The sequence below is a fragment of the Netta rufina genome (assembly GCF_964035555.1).
Source record: "Netta rufina genome assembly, chromosome: 20".
NCBI classification, from domain to species: Eukaryota; Metazoa; Chordata; class Aves; order Anseriformes; family Anatidae; genus Netta; species Netta rufina.
In genome coordinates this window covers 12,094,716-12,111,666 of record NC_140144.1, presented here as the reverse complement: position 1 = coordinate 12,111,666, position 16,951 = coordinate 12,094,716, and the positions used below count along the sequence as shown (strand labels likewise).

The 16,951-nt window shown below is 45.3% G+C and overlaps 1 protein-coding gene across 9 annotated transcripts in view; it reads right to left on the bottom strand.

Annotated features, from left to right (window-relative positions):
* Positions 1 to 16,951, bottom strand: part of MVB12B (multivesicular body subunit 12B) — a 114,960-nt gene that overhangs the window by 74,407 nt on the left and 23,602 nt on the right. For all 9 annotated transcript variants that reach the window (XM_084299062.1, XM_084299057.1, XM_084299065.1 and 6 more), the window contains one exon: positions 9,989 to 10,086. In XM_084299062.1, the coding sequence (XP_084155188.1) occupies positions 9,989 to 10,086 (98 nt within the window). The remainder of the gene's footprint in view (positions 1 to 9,988; positions 10,087 to 16,951) is intronic.

Genomic DNA, 16,951 nt, shown 5'->3' with positions numbered 1-16,951 from the left:
TCTAATTTAATTGGAGATTTTAATTCCATTAACCACAGGGTCATTTTTTAAACATTTGCTGTTTTGCTTTTCAAAGACTAATAAGACGTCTCAGACTCAGCCCTGGACCATACCTTCAGCCCCTCTCCCCACATGCATCTACGTGCAGCAGCGGAGACCTCAGGACAACGCCCGGCCCCTGAGACGGGGCCGTGCTCACGCTGCTGTCCCTGACGGCAGGGCACCCACGGCCGGGAGCCGCGAAGCCGTCTGTGGGCAGGGGCACCACCAGCCCCCGAGCTGGCCGAGGAAGGAAAAACAGAACACGTGTGACACTCAGCGCCGTCAGAGCAGCGCTCCACGTAGGCTGCAGGAGGGTGCAACAAACGCTGGGAGGCAACGAGGAAATTCGACGGAACCGGCGCTGGTGCCGGAGCAGGCGGGGCCCAGCCCGAGCACCCCGTGGGCACGCGGACCCCAGGCACCTCCTCTGAAGGCAGAGTTCACACCAACCCGAACCACAACAGCCTGCTTAGTGAGGGGGCTTCACGTGTGGCTTGTTGTGTATGAACAGCATTTCATTAGACAAATGAAGCCCTGCAACCTTCACGAATGCTGTTCACTTACGGAATTATGCCATTGAGATATCCAGATTACGATGATCAGGGAAAACACCAGTGACACCTCTTGATAGGATTCAGCGCGTGCTGCCTGGATGACTGCTGCTCCCAGTAAAACAGCCTAACCGCACTAGTTATTTTTTAAAAAATCCTTCTCTATTAGATGAAATCTGTACCAACAAGACTATTTTCATTTGTTCTGCCCAGATCTTCTATGCAAAAGAGAGAACATCTCATTGTAACAATTTTGCATTTTTAACTGTGCAAATTAAGCATTCTTCATAAATAACAGCCTGGTTTTCTGCACTAGAACTCCTTTTTATTAGCAGCACAGTAACGAACAATGAGCAATGTGTTCTATTATTCTTTGTCAAATCACAAAATACTACATTAGAATAACTCTGCTGGTCAATGTAATATAGTAGATTAAATTCAACTTCTGTGCAAAAACCACTGTAAAACAGCATGATAAGAAGGCTATAAAAAATTTAATTTTACTCCAAACTCCATCAGAAAAAAAAAATGGTGTGAAAAGTAATTTTGCATAATCAGTACACGCCATCTGGAACAATTAACCGATTTCTATAGAACTATGAGGATCAGTCATATCTGCTTATTAAAGATCAGAAATTATACAAGTAATAAATCCTTGAAAAAACTAAGCGTACTCCCGCCTGTCAACGCTATTTTAACTTCAAATACTGAAGAACGCCTGATAAGGCTGAAAAGAAGAGATTAATATATGCAAATTACATCCAGCATTTAAAATCCCCAACAACTGTCTCTGGTTTTCTGTCCCTTATTGCTGCCTTTATGTTTTATTCATATACCAACTCACCTGTCACTTCATAAGCTATAATATTATGGGGGTATTATTAAACAGCATAAAGCCGTGCTTTAATTGGAAAGCTTCATTGCATTTTCCAATTATTTGGAGTAAATTAAAAGCAGATGCACATAGTTTAATAAGGAGTCTAATATCAGTTCCGGGAAATCAAAATTCATTGTCATTACTATGCCGTGATAGTTTTGCAAACTGTACTCAATTTCAGAGGTTTTGAAAAGAAAATCTGTCTATGCAATCTGTTAATTGTCATTCGGTTAATAACTGTTTAAATATCCAAACCGCATAGCGGCTTCCTATTTAAAAAAAATTAAACTACGGCACTCAGAAAAGCAAAACAAATACAGTGCAGCCCACCTCGGAGGTTGTGCTCCACAAGCAACTGGTGCAAGTCCTCGGGAGCAGCCACGTGCCAGCGTCTCTCCAAGCAAGTGCAGGTCGGCAGCAGCGCCCTGATGGCACCCTGCCAGCAACACCTTCACCACCGTCCCCACGGTGGGCACGGTGCGAGCCCCTGCCCACATGCCTGCCTGCACACCTGGGGTGAGGAACCCGGCAACGCTCCGGGTGGAAATCCACAAGCACTTCCCTTGGAGGACATGCAATCTGAGTAAAACGAGTGAAGACCAAGTCGGGCACGTTACAGCGTGAAAAAAATGAAACTTTACACACCGGTACGCAGCTTCATGGGATAACAGACTAAATGCATGGCAAAGAGCAGCACCGCAGCCAAAACCTTCATACAGCTACAGAAAAATGGGATGGTGAAGACGATTTCGCTTTGGACTACACCAGGTTAATCAGAAAAATCACATGCCTGAAAAAAATATACAGAAAGCAGAACTCGCGGCTTCATCTTTCACCGTCTGGTCTGAGCCCACCTGAGCGTAGCACTGAAAACACGGGATGTTGCACTACAGCAGCAAGCGTGCACAAAAATCTGTATACCACAGATGAGCAGAATTTAGTAGGAAATATGCTCCTTTGAATCTCATTAAATACAGTATTAAATAACACTTACATTTCCCTCTCTGAAATACGCAGCTGCAGCATCTTACATGAGCCTTCAGTCTCCCTGCACTGCTGGTTATTAATAGAACCTCTTATATTTTGAAGATTATCCAGGTCTCTAAATCCAAAGACTGGAAATTTCAATAGGGCAGAAAAACAGGATGACTTTAATCTCAGCCCAGTAGAGGTTTTGATGCAGAATAAAGCTTGTGTCACAACTTGTCTGGTGTTTTTTTGTTTGGACCATGCTGACTAAATTTTGGTGTCACAAAAATAAATTTATTCTGATTTTATTCTCAAGAAGTGCAAAGAACATACATGTGGAAATCTGGATCAACAGTAAAATATAGCACGGGGCCTCCCCCCTTAGAGAGAAGAATGTACTAAAATACATGAAGATAGGAGGGTATTGCAAAACCACCAGAAACTATGCAGGAAGATGAAGATAAAAGCAATTCTTGTGCAGTGATCCAAAAAATAGCATCTTTCTTTTTTTCAAAATTACCTGTTTTAATAAAGCAGACACACTGTGCCAAGTGAACCATTTAATTATCTGCAAAAATGATGAAGCAAAACAATAGTTTGCAAAAATAAATGACTAACCTCTGATTAAAACGTCTGTCCTCATTACATACAGATAAAAGATACAGTATCTTCTAAAAGAAAATGTACATTGAAGAGAAGTAAGTGGCAGTTGTACCACAGATAACCTGACATTTTGCAACAAGAAAGAAGTTGACATATGGGCACTGAAATGTAACGAAATCTTTCATTTTTCTTCCATTTCTTAATCTAGGAAGACCAGGGGGGGTTATTTATTTGTTTGTCCTAATGTGGCACATGCAACAAGGCACCCTTGAGTCAATCACAGAGCACCGGAAAAACCGAGCTGCCAGCAAGCAGAGCAGCGAGCCACCCCCAAGCCCCCCGGCTCCTCAGCGATGCGCCGGCACCTTCCTTCTGATGCATTCCAGAGCACAAGGGCTTCAAGACTGAAGGCCATTCTGAATAATCCAACGAGCTCCAGAAAGGACAGAGAATCTGGAAGCAAACTGCTACCATAAGAGCAATGTGTAAAATAAATCCTTAAAAAAAAAAGAAAAAAGAAGAAGCTACCAACAAAAAGTTACAAGTCTCTTTGCCAAGGTCTGCATTATCCCATACAGGAAAGCACCTCCCTTCCCACCCCAGGAACCCACTGACTGATGTTTTTCCAGATCCTTAGCAGCAGTTTCCATTCCTGGATTACAAACCAGCATTGGAACAAACACCATTTACCAAATCCTCCCAAACCTTCTAGAAGCACTGAATACCTGCAGCTTTCTGGCCCTGGCCGCGACTCACCAGCGGCTCATCAGCGGCTCAGCGCGATGCAGCTAGATTTTTTTATGCTGTACGGAAAGTAAGGCATGTGCACTATTGTTCACTGTCCAAGCTGAGTACCCCAGGCCTGAGAAAGCCTTCTGCCATTTGTTCCTTACAGGCATTCACACCACAGATTTGCAAAGTGAGAAGCTTCATTCAGGGATGTGACATCGATGGTATCCAAGCTTCAGCCTGGAGGACAGGGTGTTTTCCTTTGAAAGAGTATGGAAACCTTCATCTTCAGTTCAATATAAGCAAAAAACTTTTAACATTTTCAGAAAATTCCAGCCATAATTAGCGATATGGTCTGAATGGATAAAAGGATTTGAGAAAAATGAGAAGCCACATTTGAATGACGTACAACTAAACACGCAAGCAGAGAGCAATGCTACAGGCTGGCTGCACAAAGCGCTTCGAGCAAAGGATCTGGCAGCAGCCCCTTGGCGCCGAGCTTGGCTGCTCGTGCTCAGCTGCTGAGAGCTCAGCTGCAGGCACAGGAAACCTCTGCACGGGGTGCACTGGCTGTTGGCTCCACAAATGCTTTTTGAAGGATCCGTAACTGAATTGAAAACTTTTCAAATGCCATGAGAATCTGAACTATATTTTAAAAACCAATTCAGTTAGCTTGCATACAGTACAAATAATACGTGCTTCTGGGAGCTGTTTTATTTCCATGGATTAACATGGCTTGAGGTACCAAACATATGGATGGCATATTAATGCCAAGCTAATATCAGCTGTTCCTTTTAAAGTATTTGTACAAATGTTTTAATTGTTTTGGGCTGACAATTGGCAAGTATTATTTGAAAACAATGATCACAAACATGCAAAGTATGTTCTGCTTTTTTTTTTTTTCTGCAGTTTCCATATTTTAGCGTTCAAAATAAATTGAACTTGGTCATATACAAGGGTAGCCGTGATCATCTTGCTATCTCCAGGTTTCCACTAGAGCAAAAATCCTTGGAGGTACAGAATTCTATGCCAGAAGCCAGGTTTCTGCCTTTGAAATGGAAGCTGAAGCAGTACCTGGAAGTTCACAGGTGTGTTTCCTATGCAACTGATACAAAGGGGCTGTAACTATTTTCTGCACACATTCCGACTGGGCCATGCAGAAGTATCTGATGCACTTCATGCACTGCAATTTCTCCTAACAGCCCAAGAGCAACACATTTCAGAAGTTACACACAAATTTTGAACATAAGGCAGTCAATACAAGTTTGTGTTCTACAAGGGTACCAGCAAACGTGTCTATCCGCGACATGACTGAAGCTGGCTACAGTAGAATTTCAGGACCAAAAAACGACAACCCTGCCCAAGAGCATGCAGGGTCACACACCAAAGCCAGAGATGGCTTTGCCCGCCTGATATTAGCGGGCAAAAGCTGCACAGCATGGAAGCACCCTGCTTGAACCATCCTGTAATTCCTTGGAACTCTCAGCTGAGAAAGTAAAAATCTCATTTTGCAAGCATAGCCACGAGTTTGTAATGCTAAATCCTGCCACGTGTGCTGCAAGGAACGTTAAGACTTTCTTCCATCTCTAATCCTTTTCTTGAAATAGCATGTTGGTTGCATTATGTCTGACTGGCAGGTTAAAGCAATTCTGAAAGTTAAATCAAACGCTGGAGCTGATGCAGCTGCGGGGAAGCTCCAAGAGCTCCTGGGGCAGAGCACTGCCTTGCTGCCACGCGGGTCGTGCCTGGCTGGCCGTGTAACCTCTCCTCTGCTGGCCTTGTCCTCCAGCAGGGAGACTGCTTTTGCCTGCAGTCAGAATTTGAAAGCTTTCAATAGAAAATCCTGTAATTCTGAAGGTTTACCCATTGACACTTACACAGCAGAAAACTTACTGGAAGCAAGATTCCCAAGGGACATCAGCATCTTGGCCTGAAACACACTGTTTATGCACTTCAGAGAGTTAGTGGTATTAAAGCCCATCCTGTTAGTATTGCCTGTGAGAATATTTGCACTTCTAAATCTTTTGGTTTCTGAAAGGGTTAAGGCTTATTATTAGCATATAATTTACAGGTCCTTTCTCCCAGGAAAGAAATAATGCACAGTAAATGCCACATTCATTTTAATAATACATGTTACAGTCTGTGCCCAACATCTGCACAAAGGTAAAGCAGACAGATTTTTTTGACATGTCCCACTCTGCCATCCAAACACAGGCTTTTTGTTTCTTAAGTGACGGAAGGTTTAATCAAGAAAGCAGGCAATTCATCAATCGAAACAAGGCTGCTCACACCGCCCTGACAGCACACACATGGTTTTATACAGAAGAAACCTGGCCACCTGTCAGCAGCACCTTTTACATCAGGATATACAAATACACCGAGTGATCAATCCTCCAGCTCTTCCCATTCATTTCTTTGTTTTCTTATTATATTTTTCTTTATGCTAGATGTTGCCCTCATTCTCTGCAGGGATAGATGGGAGACAAGGCAAGCTGTGGCTGTTTATACACTATCATAAAAATTTATATACCCTTAAAGTGACTTATTTCCCTTCTATTTGAGTACCATTATTATAAATAATTTTTCACTTCATTCAGGAATTTTCCCTGCACGTTATCAACTCTGGCTGCCTGAGAGGGCTCCCTCTGTCCTTGTGGCTCTGATAAGCCAAAGCAATATGCAGCCAGAGGACGCTGAAGTCTGAAATGAAGGCAGTATGTAGTCACGACAACATCTTAATTAAGCTGAAGGCCATGAAGAAAGACTATGCTGTGAAATACCGAGCAATGTCTGTCGACAGGTCTGTCTACAGCAAGGCATTCTTCTTCCAGCAGCTGCCCATTTGAACATGCTTATTGCACCTGTCAGCTCCTCAGCACCATGCTCCCAGAGACCTTTTGCAGATCAACTTATAGGCAATTCTGTGCTTCGGCCTTGGAAGCACGGCGTGGTGTGGGAACGGGAACCTGCTGGGTGTGGAGGAGGTGGGCGACAGCACTATGTACGGCAGCACAGGGAAGGTTCCCTTTGCAGTGCTGGGAGGACAGGGCAATAGTTTCCTATATGCAACTTGTCAAAGGCTGATTAATTAGTTTGTTGTGCAAACAGGAGGCTCCCTAACTTTCTGGTGGCACAATGTTTAATTGCCAAGACTGAAAATGACAATGAGCTGGTTAAAGACTCTAGCTACTACTTTCAGAACCGTTTCTTCCAGATTTGCAGTAAGAATTACACTACATACATGGAGAAGTAACAGGACAGTTCCAGTGGGGACGTGGCAATTTCTTCCAAAATGAGTTCCAAAACTCACCTCACCTACCTGAAAACCTCTGAGTGCTTCATTTTCACGATTACTGAGGAAGTGTTAGGTGTCTGAGACCACAGCGCAACTCCCCGTATCACCCTCCTTTCTACCGCTCTCTTCCTCAGCACCCCCTCCTGCTCTCACCACAAGAATTCAGACCGGGGCGATACCAGAATTAGAAAGCAAGAGACTGTTTATATATAACGGCTTTTGTTTCCCTGTGCCAGTACCAGGAGCCTTCCATTATGCCGAGAGCCAAGAGAGGGAGCCAGCAGCTTGTCCGCGCGCCGGCAGCGCCTGCTCTGCAGCACTGCACCCAGAGCCGCGGCCCTGTGCTGTCGCCCCGGGGTCACCTCCCCGGGGTCACCTCGCCCTGGTGGCCGCCCAGCACCGCAGCCCAGGGGCTCCGCGCTCCCCACAGGAGCAAGCCCACGCTCCCCACGTACCCATCGCCCCCGGAGCCGCAGGACCCCAGGGCGGCACAGCACAAGCTGGCAGAGCAGCGCGGGGCGGCGGTGCAGAGGCATTCATAAGCTTCGCGTTGCCATGGCGCTGCAGCGAGACACCAACATCGCAGCAGAGATAAAAGGGACTGGCTGCAAACTACAGCGACATAACAGGAAACTTCTGAATGGTTTCCACTGTGCGCCCTGGGGTTTGCCTGCCTTGGTAACGTTTAAGCACGCAGAGGGAACTGTCTCAGCACCTCATCACAGCTGCTGAAAAGGCTGCAGTGGTCAGGAGCTATGCCGAAGATCCCTGCCAACGCACAGGATGTTTCACACGACAAGAGCCTTCCTTCAGAAACGCCTCACAGCTGCAATAGCCATTACCACACGCGTATGCGCGACCTGTCTAACAATGTGCCTGCAGAACTGTGCCATCGGGGGTGCACAGTTATGTATTCTGAAATGGGCTTCTATGAACGCAGAGGACTAGCGCTATGCTCAGTCGTTCGAGTGTGTTTTATACTTTGCCTGTAATTATCTGGTAACACATTCAGATCTTTGCAAAATTGGTCATCTTTCCAGGCTGGTTATGCTACAAGCAGAGGCCGTCCATGGGAAGCCCTAGAAGCAGGGCCATGCCCAGCACTGCTCATGCAGAACTGCTGCCGCTGCTGGTGCGGTTGGTGCTTTATTAGGAGAGAAGCAACAGCTTCCCCATCCTCTCTGCAGGATGGTCTCATGTGAACACAAGAACATGCTTTCCCTTACATTTCTAAATCTATTAGGGCAGGAAAGTAACAAGAAAAACGAGTACTGACAAGAATTATGCCATTGTTATATTCCATCTATTTAGGAACCTGAAGCTGCAGTTTCAGTCAGAGATTACCTTTTAAATAACCCTTTGATTATGGTACATGAATTAATGCCATGTTCCCATGTTAGAAGTGTCACTCACTATTAATAGAAAGGACCTGTGAATGGCACATTTTTGCCATCTTCTCTGCTCTGATTATGCACAAGCAAGTACCTATTGTACAACCCACTGCTGCTTTTCCCGGGTTTCCAAACCATCCTGAAAATCTGCTTCAGCCAAATGAAGGGATTGTACTTCCATTAGGTTTTGCTAAGGCTAGTGTTAAAGCTAGTTTTTTTTTTCCTCTTGCAAAAACGTCACAATGAAGAGAAAGCTGCAGCTAAGTGTGTTTCTACTACAGCTATCACAGTACTTGTGCAGGTGTAAGATTACTCTAAAATAACAATTTTGAGGAAAATATGTTGCACTCCAGCACTACTTATCTGAAGTACAGAATGAGATAATCCCGTAAGAGAACAAGTAGGTGAAATGCACTGTTGTGCCAGAGCTGCACGTAGCATTTGCCTTTAGCTTGCAGCAACAGAAGTCCTTTTGCTTCCAGACAGCCCTCCGCATTACCAGCAGTGACAGACTCCAAGAGGTGCAATTCTGTAAAGCATCCCTGCCTCTTGCTCCCAGGCACGAGTTCATCCTGGGCCCTGAGAAACACGCCGTGTTCCTTTTCAGCGCACTCATCTTCCAAGAAATCAAGCACTCAAAGGCAAGACCTGCTCAGAAGAACAGAGCTGTCAGGGACAGCTCAGCAGGGACCCCAGTTCCAAAATGAATGCACCACGTGGTCCTGAAGCACAGAAACAGAGCACCTGTACCTGCATGGGCAGAGGCATGGGCTTGAGCCTCACCACTCTATTAAACATACATCTTCCCTACAGACTAAGTAAAAATTAAAAATAGAAAAAAATATTCACTAGCAGGTTTTTTTTGCTTTTTTGTTTGTTTGTTTGTTTTTTTTTTCCTCCTCACACTGGCACCTGGGAACACGTCAGTTCCAGCATTTGCATGCTGGCCAGGACTGGCTAACAGAGAGAAAGTCACAGCTAGAGAGAACGGGTGTGCACATTCAAGCACCTGGTTTTTAAAAGTAAAGTAGAATCCCCCACATCCTAACATCAGACTGCAAATTTACCTGTTAAAAACAGCAATGCTAGGGTATGTTGAGTGTAGCAAAGAATTGCATGTATGATAACTCATCCTTGCAATGCTAGATGAAGCCTCCTGCTAAGTGTGCAGAGATGTCATCTTTTACAACCCACCAGTGAAGATCACAAAAAAGATGAGGAGCAGTTTGTGCCAGTGTTGCCTTCCACCAGATCTCTCATCTAGAGCCCACACGGGCAGCAGCATCCCTCCCTGAGGTCTGCAGTCTCCCCTGTGATGAGCAATGTATGCCACCTGTAACACTCGTGCCTGTGCATTTTCTGGCATCCCTCTGTGCCCCTCATGCTCTCGACAATTAAATGGCACTGCCAGAAAAGCTGGAAGCATATTTCACAGATACCACACATCTGGCTATTTATGCAAATGGGGCTGCTTTACCTGGTTACACTTCTGAGTAGAGGTGCAGAGAAACCATTGCGTGTGCCAGCTTACCTGATATAGCATACAAATTTGAGTGCTGGTGCTCCAAGTCCAGGCGAGTGCTGTGACTTTTGCCTCGAAAGCTAGCAGGAAGAGTTAGCGAGATGTGCCTGGGGAAGAGAAACGGGGAAATCAAGATGATGTTTCTACAGACCAAAAGACACTGCTGTTATCAGCTCATTCTTGCCTTACAGTTGTGCTCAGGTTAAGCCCAAACATCAGTTTTAACATTTCTAAGAGATGGAGTGGATCCCAAATAACAGCGAGGAGACAGAGGTGGTGACTCCACCATCACAGCTCAGTGCAGTTCAGCTGCTTGCATCTGCTTCTCAGTCCAGCTGTGAGCAGGACAGGGCCGCTACCCCGGCTCAAGCTCCGTCCACCCCACTGAACATCAAACTGAGCCAACAATCAAAATACTACCGAGCAGCAGCATCTGTCTGCAAGGTGGGCTCCAGAGCAGGACACAGCCTCAAAACACCCGCGTGGTGGCTGGTGAGCACAAGCCTCCCCCTGTGAGCAAAAGGCACCTGGAGTGCACCCGGTGGGACTTGGCTGTGGTTCCTTCAAGGCAGAGGACACTATCAGTGAGTGCTTTGGATTGATCTGTATCAAAACCTAAGTACATTCATACATAAAACCTTTAAAATCTCAATGGCTGTGGTCTGCTCCAGACTTAACCAAGGCATGCTGCACGCTACCCTGCTCTCCGATGCAGAGGAGGATGCACAAATTGAGCTTCCCTCCACTTGCAGAGGAAAGGAAAGGCAAACGTCACCCCCTTGCCTCTCCCTAAATGGAACAGCAAATGTGCCCTGCCTACCAACAGCTCTCTGCACAGCCTTTCCCGCAGCAGAGACGTTTTTTACATCTTTTGTTAAATCCTCCTTGTACTAGCTATAAATAGGAAAAAAAAAACAGGAACTCACAGAAGTGAAGGTGAAACTACTTTCAGTGGCCCAGAGGTCATTAAAAGGAAAACCCAGCACACAGTGAGCCCGGACAGAGGCTTGAAGAACAGACAACCTTCCCAGAAACGACGCGGTACTGGAGAGATGGAGGTGACAGCGAGCCCTGCTCTTGGGGCCAGAAAGGCGGTCGCACCCCACGCTGCTGGAGCCTGGAGCCTTGGCACCAGCCCCCCCAGTCCTGAGGTGGATGGGACCCAACCACCCTCGGGACACGGCACAAACAGCGAACAGCAGCCCCACGCTGCTCACTAAAACTCATGCTGGCAGGACACAACCCAGAACTGCCCAGACACCTGAGCACTCAGATCCGGGAGGACACGACACGTTCTGCTGCTGCCCAGCCCGCCCCACAGGGCAGAGAACCCCGCTCTGCCCCCTGACACTGTGCCCCCCCCCGACTTCCCCTGGAAGTCTCCCCAAGGAAAGGCTTCTTGCTCACGTTGTTACTGGCAGCCCGCAGATTCTCATGCTTTGGTGAGAGATCCCAGCTTCTCCCTTCTAATCCAAATTCGTATTTTTTCTAATGCTGATCTCAAGTCTACTCAAATTCCTGTAGAACGTTACCATCAATCTTCTGGACCCTGTTGCCATACATAACGAAGATGCTCCCTCTCTGCAGAGGGACTTACTCTACCATGAAGACAAAGGCAACAGCTACCATTGCACAAAGGGCAAAGCTACCCGAATGTGGCGAGATGCTTGGCATGCCCTCTTGCCAGAAAACAAGGCAGCCTCTTTTGCAGCCACGGTATTTGTGATGGGCAACAAAGAGCCCTCTGTATTCTCCAGCACAGCACCAGATCCATTTTCTTAGCTAGCAGGTTTTATCTATTGAGCAGATCATCTGGAAATTATCTGCCTTTAAAAGCAGGACGCATTTTGTGAAGAGCTACGTATTTTTAGATCTTGATGCAGCTGATGGTGAACACCATGGATAAAATAAGAAAAAGCAAACATCAGTTTGAATTTGCTTGTGCTTCCTGAAGCTATTTCTAAAAAAAAAAAAAAAAAAAAAAAAAAAAAGGTGTGAAAATATTTTCAAATTTGGCTAACAGTTTTCTGTTTAAAACCCAATCCATATGAAACTCTCTTGGCCAGCACAGGCAGGTTTGTCATGAACACACTTTTAAAACAGGAGACCACTGCCTGTAGGCATTACACACATTTCATTTGTTTTTAGCAGTATCCAAAAATACTTTGAGGCATCAAAACAGCTAACAAAGATCCCTGAATTTCTCTTACTTGCACTGCAGACTGTTTTCTTCATACCTAAACGAAACAGCAGGAAATGCTTTGGAAGTAAACAAAGCAGGTCTATTTAAAAAGCCCCATTTCTGAGCAGAGTACTTTAAACGTTTATCCCAGCTTCTGCTGTAAGAGGCTAAATCTTTTCCATATGTACAGTTCTTTCCAGCAAGCCACCACCAAGCCCAGAGAGACCACCGCACGCTGCTGAAGCCAGTCATGCACATCGCATCGACCTGCAGGATGGAAAGGACAGCTCCACAGGTAGCTCACAGAGGCATTGTGTAAGCAAAATTACAGAGCTGTCAGTGCCACGAAGAAACACCGCAGCCTTCCAACAAAGCTCTGAAATCTTACTCTGCAAAAGACATCCCAGACCAAGTCCCCGGGCACTACCAAGTCTGCATGGCAGCTCACGGCAGCACCAGGTTTCACAAGCACCATATGTTAAAGTGGTGCACGCATTCCACACGCGTAATTAAAATGAATCACTCGCAGTCTGACGGACTCTGACCATATACACACAAATATGGCAGCAGAAGTTCACACAGCCAGACATAATATCCTATTTGCTTCTCATTCCAGATGTATCGATGTGAAAATACATACCAAAATACTCCCCCAAGCTGGGGAGAAGTACAAGCACCACCAGTAGGTGCGTGCTTTGATGCTTGGCGGTGGTGGGCAGGCAGCCCTGCAGCTGCTCTCGCGGGGCTCCCCGTGCCACAAGCGCCCATCCCACCCCATCGCCTTCCAGCGCCGCGTCCTGAGCACTGCTGTGAAGGTGCTCGAAAGCAACATAAAACGCCGTTGTTTCTGTCTCCACTTCTTTTGCTACCTTCCGTTTTCTGAGGCAGGACAAACAGGTATTTCATCCTTTCTACCAGGCTGCACTGTGCAGAGCTAGGTCTCTCCAAGGAGAACATTTAGCTGGAAGACCACAAGACAGAGGGTAACGACTGCTAGAATGAGATCGGTTCTTCCCCTCCCCCTTTCTCTTTTAAGAGCATGACATGGTAGGGAAATATGGGAAACAAAGTCTAATTTATTTTAAATTAATGCAAACTTTAGCCAGGATCAATATAACTTATACCTAGTCAGTTGATTGCATAATGCGTTTTCCTTATGCGTTGTGAAAGCCAAATCATTTTACAGTGTAGAAGACAAAAAAAAATAAAAAAAATAAAAAAAGAAAGAGAGGCTGCCATTGAAAAGCAAGAAAATCCCAATTACAAAGTCCCCAAGTTCCTAAACACATATCGTGAAAGTATGTGCAGCTCTGTGGCATATGGCAAATCAATTACTAGTTTAAATTTTAAAACAAAAACATGGTAAATGTGTTGCAGAAATAATCAAGAACAACGGTTTGGTTTAGATTACAGCGGCCACTAGAGTTTTGAATACAATTAATCATCATTCCAGGCAATGGGAAGCCATATTGACACTTATTCCTAATTTGAATATTTAATTAGGGTGAAGTTCTTCATCAAATTATCACAGAACTGGGAGGAAAGCCTGAAAGATTTGAACAATTACTACTTTAACCCCTCACCAACTGCTCACCTGTGGGCACAAGAATCTCTTCCCCGTTCTGCAAAGCAAGAACGTGCTGGCACAATACAAAACGACAATATTTAAAGGATGTAACAACACTGCTAGAGGTACCTGCACGTTTGGCATCCCACAGGCTGCTGACTACCTGTGCTCTTTGACCTTTGTCGGAGCAGATTTTTCAGGCTGGATCCCTGTCTTACCACCAAGTGTTGTTTCTGGAGTGGTGGTTTGGGTTTTTTTTGCTGTTGTTTTTTTAAATTAACTGAAGAACACGTCCAGAATCATCGCCCAGGTCTGCGTGCCGAGGGACAAAGCCCTGCTCCCAGGGGCACGGACCCCGAGCCAGCGGCCGGCGCAGGGGGAGCCCCCGGGGGTGCAGGGCCCGGCCCTGGGACTGCCCCGGAGCCGCGCGCTGCCCCGCGGACACCCTCCTTCCACCCTGCCTCGGATCCTTACGTGCTGTATTAATCCATATACAAAAATCTCTTTTAATGAGGAGTGATATAGTTATGAACTCTCTAGGGCCATAATTAGAGCAAACTAATTGAAGTTGTGTTTTGACACACTTTCCAAATTCACGGGTACTGCATGACATATTCACAACACCGCCGCCACACAGCCATGGCGACAGCAGAATCATTAGGCTAATAACGCTTATTTGCATTCTTATCATGCCAGCAGCATGCCGTTAAATACTGCTTCAACCGGTGCTGGGTTACTCTGAAAGTTTCCGCTGAAAGATATTAACAGTAATTATTAGTGCTTTAGTGGAATCTCTGATGTTAAGGAACAGCAACTCACATTAACTATCCTAATGCTTTCCTTCTGAATTGTCAGAGAAGTAGGTTTTGTCCTCCCTGCCGAATCCAAGCGACAAGGTGGGTTTGGTGCCGTCTGCCCCTCAGGGAGGAGGGATGCCTGCCCCAGCAAGGCTCACGGCAGGATTTCAGGCCTGTTCTCACCTAAGCTGAAGTGAAAAACCCATTGTTTCCGCATGGATTAAGAGAGAGAACATTACAAAAAATATTTTTCCCCAACATATTATAAATTTCCAGATAATTTAGGATGAAACAGCCACATTACCATAATTCAGGACAGGTTAGATTTAATTACTCACTTAATTTTAGTTTTTCTTTTATTCATTAAATCTATGGAATGCATCTACCTACAGCAGCAACAGAAGGACATGAGAGAGATCCTTCAGATGCTAGCAAAAGAGGTTTGAGGTCTGCACACATTATGGTCACTTTTTGACTGTTTCTAGAGAGAAACTTGCACAAAACAGGCTCAGGAATGCCCAACAGTTCCAAGTAAGTTATTAATAACTGTCTGCATGAAGGTGATGAACTGCTTTTGAAGTCAGGCAGCAAGTACTCATAAAAAGTAACAAAAGATCATAAGGGGAAACGCCAGATATCAAAGGATGCTTCATAATTCACATAAAAATATCAGCAATGCACAGCAAAAGAACAATAGTAAGGTTTTGGTTTCCAACTGGATTAGACAAACATTGTAGAGAAATCAGGCAAAACCTTAAAAGCTGCCCCATGTTGTCAAATATGTTAGAAAGCACATTGCATGCTACAGAACTGGGTCTGCTCTGTTCTTTGATGTACCACCGCCATGACTGCAATTTATTCTAAATGAAGAACAGTGCCACAGATACTGTAAAGTCTCACAGGAATATCCCGGAATAAAAAGAACCTTATCTTCCGTAATCAATGGATTATGCAAAGATCATATGCCTCACGAAAAACTGAGGCTAGAATGATTAAACACATTCTAAGCTGCAGAAAGCTAAAAACACACCTACAAGAAGTTAATGTCAGGCTGTACTTTTCAAGAAACATAATCTGACTTGAAAGCTTTGCCTACGGGCAGAGGAAAAAGCCCATTTCTAAGAAATGAGCTGCTAGTGTTTCGCTGACAGAAATCAGAGGACCTCTCCATGACCACTCACTTTACCAGAATGTATTTTCCAAACTGTAGTTTACAGAAAATGGCACAGCAGATACCTACGGCTCCAGCAGCGTCCAGAATCCCATCTACAGTATTTATTCACAGTTCTTAACTTTTACTGTGCTCAGGCATTGCTATGCCAGAACACCTACCTCATACCCAAAAGAACTGCAGTGAAAAACAAAACTGCGAGGCAAGAATCACCTCGGGTAATGGACTTCATTCCAGACAATCTATTCTAATCGTGTAAACCAAATATTTAAATACTTTCTAAAACCTTACTGACCCTTTGCCTAAAACAAGCAACATATGGGCTTTGCAAGCATTTCATCTCATTCCAAACTACTAAAATATCCTGTTTCCCAAAAAATCAATGAGTGCTCGTGGTGCCAGACTCCGATTTTATAAAAGACCAAACACATGAGAGAATGAAAAAGGGAGCAAGTGATTCTTTCCACTTTTAGATTTAAGCACTTCATTTTCCCAGCAGTAAGAAGGGAGGAAGGCCTGTCTGCAGCATCCTTACCCAACGCATCACGCAGAGCGTGCCGCTGCACGGCCCCCTCCCGAAATGACCACGCCTCGAAGACAAGGGAAGATGATGTTACGCTACCCTGTCAGAACGAAAGCACTCACCAGCTGCACGGAACGAGGCCCGATGATGCTAACAAGGGAGCATGATCTACTGCAGACCAGCAACCCAAAATGTGAGGCTTAATGCAGAACGAAGCTCCTGCGGCTCCCTCTGTACCAGGATTAATTTAGAACAGAGAATTTAAGTAACTAGGATGGAACAGCTGCCAAACAATAGAAAAAGCCCAACAAGTTTAATTTACACTGCTTGAAAGTCTGAGCTGTAGCCCATTAAATTGTTATAGGCAGAGGACTGCATCAAAGAACTAAGACCTCATACTGTAAGCATGAAGTGCTTATGAAGTGGTTGTCTGAGATGAACAGCGCAGCGTCTCTGGAGGCTGCGGTGGGATGAGAGCAGCTTTCCACATCCTTCACGAGCTGCTCTCTGGAGTCAGGAGTTTTCAGATAATGAAGCAGTAGGGAAAAATTGCCAAACAGCAGAAATACTCCAAAAAGATAAATTACACACAGCGCAGGTTTCCTGGGCTGGGTTTTTAAATTCCATCAAATTACTCAGAAGGAAGCCCAAGATCACAGGCCCATGGAGAAGTGTCTCCGACCCGAGCATCGCTGCCTGCACCTGAGGCTGGCGCCACCACGGCAGAGCCCG